This window comes from Lactuca saligna, chromosome 4 (assembly GCF_052625555.1).
Source record: "Lactuca saligna cultivar CGN05327 chromosome 4, ASM5262555v1, whole genome shotgun sequence".
Classification (NCBI taxonomy): domain Eukaryota; kingdom Viridiplantae; phylum Streptophyta; class Magnoliopsida; order Asterales; family Asteraceae; genus Lactuca; species Lactuca saligna.
In genome coordinates, this window is record NC_136420.1 from 58,299,136 (window position 1) to 58,307,165 (window position 8,030).

Here is an 8,030-nt window from a genome sequence, read left to right on the forward strand (position 1 = left end):
TCAATAAGGGTTGACCTAAACGGAGTAATGCAATATCACTTATGAATGCAAGACAAAACCATCTCTCTCTCTCTCTCTCTCTCTCTCTCTCTCTCTCTCTCTCTCTCTCTCTCTCTCTCTCTCTCTCTCTCTCTCTCTTAAAAATCATGCATTATATTCATGTTTGAGACATAATTATAGTCTTTCTCTATTCCTTAAAAATCATGCATTGTTTGGGACATAATTATACGATTAATATAAATTTTATAGTGTTTTTTGGAAGGTTCAAAAAAGCTTGGAATATCCTTAGGATAATTGAAAGGATTATAAAAACCTATAAGATATTCTAAAGATCGATGAATTTATAAAATTTTATATTTTTAACCAACAACCAATTTGATAGATTTTTAATTCCAAAATTCTCAAAAGAAAACCAACACCATTAAACCAAACAACCTTTTAATGATATATTAATCTTGACTTTTATATTAGTATTCCATGGATATACTATATAGTTCTTGCATTTATATATGGACTAGTTCTCTCTCTCTTTATATATATATATATATATATATATATATATATATATATATATATATATATATATATATATATATATATATATATATATATATATATATATATATATATATATATGGCAATACCACCACCACACTACACATCAACCCCACAATCTTCCACACCTTTTTATTTTATAGGACATAGCACCACTACACCATCATACCCTTTCACTAGAAGTTCTAATACAAATTGAACAAGTTCTAATAGTGAAGTGTTGAAGCGTAAGCACCGAGCACCAAATGGGGTGGTGTTGTCACGCTACCACCAATGCCACATCACACCACCATGCACCGAGCACCAAATGGGAAGGTGTTGTCACGCTACCACCAATGCCACATCACACCACCATGCACCCTGGGTGGTATATCACGAGGACTAGGTAGTATCCCATAAATTAACATAGATTGAAGTAGTTATCCATCAAGCTAGACTAAGTTTCTCTATATATCACGAGGACTTTGCTTCGAGAACTAATTATTTGTTTTATTACATACATGGCTATTATCACATTTATTATCACATTTAAGATTGAACTAATTATTTGTTTTATTACATACATGGTTATTATCACATTTAAGATTTCAATAATTATTTGTTTCACTACATACATGGTTATTATCACATTTAAGATCCGTATGAAATAACACAAATTCAAAATTCGTATGACGTAAAAAGTTGTGCTTTTATGATGAAATATTATAAATTTAAAAGTATATACGAAGTTTACGTTATTCCTTAACTTTTGTGAGCGAAAACCTAACAAATCTTGACCCCATACAAAATTGACCAGGGACTTGTTTGTAAACTTTGTTCATAGTTTTGCCCTCCCCGCCTCCCCCCTTCTCTCTCTCACACACACAAAATCAAATCAAATCAAATCAAATCAAATCAAATCATACCATTCATGGCTCCTCTCAATCAATAACAATTAATCGTGTAATTCGAATCCCAGTAAGTAACGTATTATCAATCTAAATCAATCTGTTAACTTGACTGTCACTTTTGTCTATAGATTCTGTGAATCTCTGTTTTTTACTGAACAAAAAATCTGGTTTATTGTTATTGACCTGTTTTCGAATTGATCCGATATAGGAAAGCAACTCGTAGAAACTAATATAGGATCATCGAATCTACTCGTTTTTTTCACAGGAAAGTAGCTCAATGAAGGGATGATGTTTTGATATCATTAATACTATTCCTAGCTTGACTTACATTTGCTACTGATACGATTTACACAACCCCTCGTTTTTGGTTTTCGTTCTGAATGAAATTGTGATGTTCTCTAGTTTCCGAAATCTGATGTATTCGCCCGAAAATTAGAATGGATTTTGAGTTTGTGTTGAATACACTAGGGACGTATGTCATCAATACATTGGTCGTAGATTTAAACCGTAATGATTTCTTTCCTGCGTTATTGCTTATCAGGTTTATTTTTCATTTCAACGGCATTATAGATAAACATTAATTGATTGATCGAGTGATTTGTAGGCATCTTGATGACTCGAAGCACCAGTTGATTATCAAACAATCCGCAGCTGAGGCAGTTCTTCGCATCTTGAATTGAAACAATGGCAGATGGCCACTTATTCAACAATATATCTCTCGGAGGTCGTGGGGGCGCCGTGAGTTTTCTCAAGTCAAGCCTTCTTATGTTTTTTCTTTTCATCTATCTTTTATTGCTGTTCAGATTGTAACTAATCTTTGCAAATTGATACATACCATGTTATGAAAACTGAAATGTTTATAACCAATTCATATTGAAACTGGTAATTTATTTTCCAATCTAATCTTCTCATTCCTTTACTCCATCTCCCTACAACTTTCTAACATGCTTTCTGAACAATCCAGAATCCAGGTCAGCTTAAAGTTCATCCGGGTGGTATATTATGGAAGAAACAAGGAGGTGGTAAGGCTATTGAAGTTGATAAGTCTGATATTTCTGGTCTTACATGGATGAAAGTTCCTCGGACTAATCAGCTTGCTGTTAGAATCAAAGATGGTTTGAAGTACAAGTTCACTGGTTTTCGTGATCAGGTAGCTTTTCATGGTGATTCATGCAAGTATCTTTATTACATATCAAACATCTTTGTCCTTATCATAGTGTTCTATTTTATGTTTCAGGATGTTATTAGCCTGACCAACTTTTTCCAGAACTCCTGTGGGTTAACAACAGAAGAGAAACAGCTTTCTATTAGTGGGAAAAACTGGGGAGAAGTTGATTTAAATGGTTGAGACCTTTATCCTTATCTTGTTTTGTAACATCTCCAAATTAGTATATTGTGGAGCAACACACATTTAGTAATATTGAGATGTCAATGAAACTAGTTAACATGTTATTCATACCAGTATCTTCCTTTCTGAAACTTTTCAGGCAATATGTTGTCTTTTCTTGTTGGTTCAAAGCAAGCATTTGAAGTCTCCTTAGCTGATGTCTCCCAAACACAGCTACAAGGAAAGAATGATGTCATATTGGAATTCCATGTGGATGACACAACTGGTGCAAATGAGGTTCCTGTTTGTTAATCAATTTTCATTTCTTCCTTATGGTATATGGTATACAATGCTTGAAGTCTGTGACTTTAACTATCTTTTTTCTTTTTAATTTGATACAGAAAGATTCTTTGATGGAGATAAGTTTTCATATTCCCACCAACAACACACAGTTTGTTGGTGATGAAAACCGCCCACCTGCACAGGTATTCCGTGAGAAAATAATGTCAATGGCAGATGTTGGTGCTGGAGGTGAGGAAGCAGTTGTTACATTTGAGGGCATTGCAATTCTTACTCCAAGGTTACTTCTTTTTCCAGATTCCATGCATTCAATTCCATTCCAATCTTGAGTATGGAATTGAATTCCTTGCATTTCCTCCTTCTTAAAATTACTCAAGTCTCTTTCCCTTGCAGGGGTCGATACAATGTTGAACTTCACTTATCCTTTTTGAGACTTCAAGGGCAAGCCAATGATTTCAAAATCCAGTTCAGCAGTGTAGTTCGCGTGTTTGTACTACCCAAGGTTTGTCTATTTAGGTTGCATGTTACCTTAATTGCTAGAAAAATGCAACCACATTGCTACCCATGGGTAAAAACTAAAGCATGTGGCCTATATCTTTTAGTATTTCCCACAAATTTCTAAAGACAATGTACATTGCTATATCAGCCATTGTCATTTATAATTCATATTTTTGTTGTTATAATGCAGTCAAACCAACCACATACATTTGTGGTTGTTACTCTCGATCCACCTATTCGTAAAGGGCAAACCATGTATCCACATATCGTGTTGCAGGTTTGTTGTTGTAGTGCTTTATATATAATTATATTTATATATATAATCTTTTGTGAAGAAATCAGAAATGTATTTATTGTATGTGTTTATTGGTTGACAAAGTTTGAAACGGATTATGTGGTGGAAAGCACCTTGTCAATAAATGAAGATCTATTTGCTACTAAATACAAGGACAAACTAGAACCATCTTATAAGGTAAACTACTTCTGAAATAGTGTTAAATGCAATACATAGCAATGTCATTCAAATACAAAACTATTTTCATTACTATAATTTGGTAGATTTTTCAAACAACCATATCTTAATTAAATGAAAATTCAAAAGCAGAATGCTGCTATTGAGTAGAATTTTCAAAATGTATACAATGCCTTGATAAGAAAAGAAAAACTGAAAATATAATGAAAGTACATTACTATTTGTTGCATATTTAACCTTTTAAATTGTCAGGGACTGATTCATGAAGTGTTCACAATGGTATTAAGAGGCTTATCTGGCACAAAACTCACAAGACCAGGGAAATTCAGAAGTTGTCAAGATGGATATGCTGTGAAGTCATCTTTAAAAGCAGAAGATGGTGTTCTTTATCCACTTGAAAAGAGCTTCTTTTTTCTACCAAAACCTCCTACTCTTATCCTATATGACGAGGTATTAGACAACAATTTGATTCTTTTAATTAAATATTCCCTTGACTTGACTTGATTTAGTTTTGATTTCAATTCAGATTGATTATGTGGAATTTGAAAGACATGCTGCGGGAGGATCAAATATGCATTATTTTGATCTCCTTATTAGACTGAAGACAGAACAAGAACATCTTTTCAGGAACATTCAGAGAAACGAATATCACAATCTCTTTGATTTCATCAAGTCAGTATAACTATTGTTTTAAAATTTTAATTAAGCATAGCATGAGTGGCATTCTGATGATGATATAAATACTGCAGTTCAAAAGGTCTTAAAATCATGAATCTGGGTGCTGCAAAAACCACAAAAGATGGTGTTGCTGCTGTGCTGCAGGATGAGGAAGATGATAATGTTGACCCGCATCTTGAGCGCATCAAGAATGAAGCTGGTGTAGATGATAGTGATGAGGAGGTCACAACCCAAGTTTTTTCATTCAACAATTCTTTATTTATACCATCTTATCTTACTTTAAAGTCCTAATAAGAAAATGAAAGTTGAATTTGGTTAGTAAATTATGCAGGATGAAGATTTTGTTGTTGACAAAGATGATGGAGGATCGCCTACTGATGATTCTGGGGGAGATGATTCTGATGGTAGTCAAAGTGGAGGAGAAAAGGAAAAGGAGGTTTTAATTTCTTCCTTTCTACTATTACTATTACTTTGTTTAAAAGCAATTGAATTTTGGTTTTATCTTCAGAAACCTGTGAAGAAGGAAACCAAGAAAGAAGCTGCTCCTACTTCTTCTAAGCCGTCTTCAAGTAAGAAGAGACCTAAAGCCAATGAAGATGACGGATCAAAGAAGAGAAAACCAAAGAAGAAGAAAGACCCAAATGCCCCCAAGAGAGCTATGAGTGGTTTCATGTTCTTCTCACAGATCGAAAGAGAGGTCCGTTCCATAGATTATATGAATTTACCATAACGCCCCTTATGATTACTCACTCAACTCACATAACTCCAATTTCAGAATGTCAAAAAGGACATCCCTGGTATCTCATTTCAAGAGATTGGAAGGGTTCTCGGCGAACGATGGAACAAATTAACAGGTTTTTTTTTTTTTTTTTTTTAAATAATAACTATATATTTTTCTGATGTATGTATCTTTTGTTTTGTAGTTGAGGAGAAGGAACCGTATGAAGCAAAGGCTTTGGCAGACAAAAAACGATACCTAGATGAACTCAGCAGCTACAAACCACAACCAACAAATTCACCCAACAATTCTGAGTGACACTGCCTAAACTCGTTTTTGAATTTTTGTTTTGAATTTAAGCTTCCATTAAAGGTATTGTAATAAAAGACAAAATAACGAAACCACAACCAAAAAGGTAATCAAAAATTTTGTTTCCCAATTCTTGATTTTCTACATTGTACTTTTACTAGTTGACTCACCAAACCAAACTAAGAAGTTGAAATTCACAAACTAAAATTTGAAACATGATACGATGAGAAAAGAAATATTATAAGTTATACATACCAAGAAAACCGAAAATCCCAAGACTCATTCTTGGAGTTGTATGCATACAAACCATCAACAGTAAACAACCAGCGACAGTCTAATCCACAACCATAATTATCCCTCATGTATTCATATGCATGAAAATGAATTTGCTTCGCCTCCCACATAGCATTGCAATAATACAATGTTGTTTTTGAAAAATTGGGATTGAATCTCCACTCCATAGATTGGCCATATAACAGTGTCTGTTGTCCTAAATCATCATCTGACGATCGACAATCAATAACCATTACATTGTCGTATCTAATCAAATCTGTAATCTGTACTGTGATTTTTTTACCACTAGATACACAAATTGAGGTGCTTATTATTAACATTGCTGCCATAGCCACCGCCATTGAACCACCACCGGCCGCCATGGTCAGCTTCATCTTGGAAGAAATGGATGTGTTTTAACTTTTAAGGTTTGCCCTCTTTGTCTCTTGGTTTATAACTTTATATATTCCCATTTTCATTAATGGAGATTTGAGGAATTAAATTGTCATTAGTTTTCATAAATTTCTTATCATTATTCCTTTGTAAGTTTTACCATATTGGAATTTGGATAGGTTTCAGTGGTTCGATTTTTACATTTTCCATAACGTATTAAGATGAAATCATAAGCAATGAGTAACAAATCATATATTTCTTAAGCTGGCAAACCACGTATGAATCAATACACCACAACAAAATCTAACCATACTGAAAAACGTACATCATTTTTTAAGACAGTTATATGAATGGTCCTAATGGTTTACCAAAGATCAAAACTTTAATCCCTACTAAATTTTTTTTATATACATGGTCCTTGTGGTTTCTAATACTTACATGATTGGTCTTGTGAGCTATATGAAATGGTTTCTTTGTCATTTTTAATTTCTTTTATCTTTTCTTTTATACTGTTTATCTAATTTGCTAAAAAAAATTTAATAAAACATAACCCCTCCCCCCACACCCCTCCAAAATAAAACCCTACCGGACTCCTCTTTTCCTCCTTCCATGCCAACAAACTCTCAACTACGACTTTGGAAACCTCATTGGGTTCTCCACCTCTTCCATCTAGTAATCTCTATTTGTATTAGTTCTAAGACTTCCAGAAGTTGGTTTCTTATAATTCAGATTTCTCATTTTCATTTATTCTAGTTCTGGAAGGAGATAGAAAGCCATGAATACAAAACAAGGTTGTGGTTATGGTTGTTGATGTACACTGGAAATCGTGTTTTAAAATGGCACATGAATCCGAGTCCATGAGAGATGCAACTGAATCTACACTCACCAACTAATTTATACAAGAAGAATGGACAATCACCAACTAATTTCATACAAGAAGAATGGACAATCATGTGAAATAGGTTCAATACTTGTGAGCAAATTATAAATGATTCTGATTGATCTTGAAATCGAGTATAGTTCAGCAGATACTAATGTTAGTCAGATACTAGTGAGAGAAATCTTTAGATTTTGTGCCAACTATAAAAAAGGTAAATCAACTAGATTTTGTGCTTCCGTGATGTGCTTGTTTTGGATTGTGATTTTTTTTTCAAGTAAAACCTTTCCACACACACACAGAGAGAGAGAGAGGGAGAGAGAGAGAGAGATTTTCTTTATTTTTGTAAAACTAAAGTTAAATAAAAAAGATGTCAAAAAAATAAAGAATAAAAAGGCAAAGAAGTTGTTTCATATGGCTCAGGGACCAATCATATAAGTTTTCAAAACCATAAGGACTATGTTGTAAAATTTATTAGCAACAAGGACTAAAGTTGTGAGATGTAAAAGACTATCGAGACCATTTATATAATTTTGTCTTTTTTAGTTGGTGTTGATGAATTTGGCATTAAATGTTTTACACAAACACTAAACTTAATTTGATAGATAAATGATATATGGTTAATTATTCAATAAAAAAAATAAAAAAACAAAAACAAAAACAAAAATAAAAATAAAACAAAACAAAATAAATAATTACGAAAATCTTATTAACATTATCAAGCCTAGTATTTTATAAGA

The 8,030-nt window shown here is 33.1% G+C and overlaps 2 protein-coding genes across 4 annotated transcripts; one reads left to right on the forward strand and one right to left on the reverse strand.

Moving 5' to 3' along the window:
• Nucleotides 1-1,354: 1,354 nt before the first annotated feature.
• Nucleotides 1,355-5,877, forward strand: LOC145041951 (FACT complex subunit SSRP1-like). Of its 3 annotated transcripts, XM_078990205.1 has the most exons (17): nt 1,370-1,512; nt 1,711-1,952; nt 2,050-2,183; nt 2,410-2,595; nt 2,683-2,788; nt 2,933-3,069; nt 3,174-3,352; nt 3,466-3,574; nt 3,761-3,847; nt 3,950-4,042; nt 4,295-4,492; nt 4,569-4,714; nt 4,792-4,942; nt 5,052-5,156; nt 5,229-5,417; nt 5,496-5,574; nt 5,644-5,877. In XM_078990205.1, exons 3-17 carry the CDS (start codon nt 2,130-2,132, stop codon nt 5,754-5,756), a joined length of 1,932 nt encoding a protein of 643 aa, XP_078846331.1. In that variant the 5' UTR covers nt 1,370-1,512; nt 1,711-1,952; nt 2,050-2,129; the 3' UTR covers nt 5,757-5,877. The 3 variants fall into 3 exon arrangements, with proteins under 3 accessions (XP_078846332.1, XP_078846330.1, XP_078846331.1); XM_078990206.1 differs by lacking the exon at nt 1,711-1,952 and having other exon boundaries at nt 1,355-1,512; nt 5,241-5,417; XM_078990204.1 differs by lacking the exon at nt 1,711-1,952 and having other exon boundaries at nt 1,356-1,512.
• Nucleotides 5,878-5,941: 64 nt separating this feature from the next.
• Nucleotides 5,942-6,403, reverse strand: LOC145039643 (S-protein homolog 29-like). The gene is made up of 2 exons (XM_078987673.1): nt 6,003-6,403; nt 5,942-5,948 (listed from the first exon to the last, which is right to left on the reverse strand). Exons 1-2 carry the CDS (start codon nt 6,401-6,403, stop codon nt 5,942-5,944), a joined length of 408 nt encoding a protein of 135 aa, XP_078843799.1.
• Nucleotides 6,404-8,030: the final 1,627 nt, after the last annotated feature.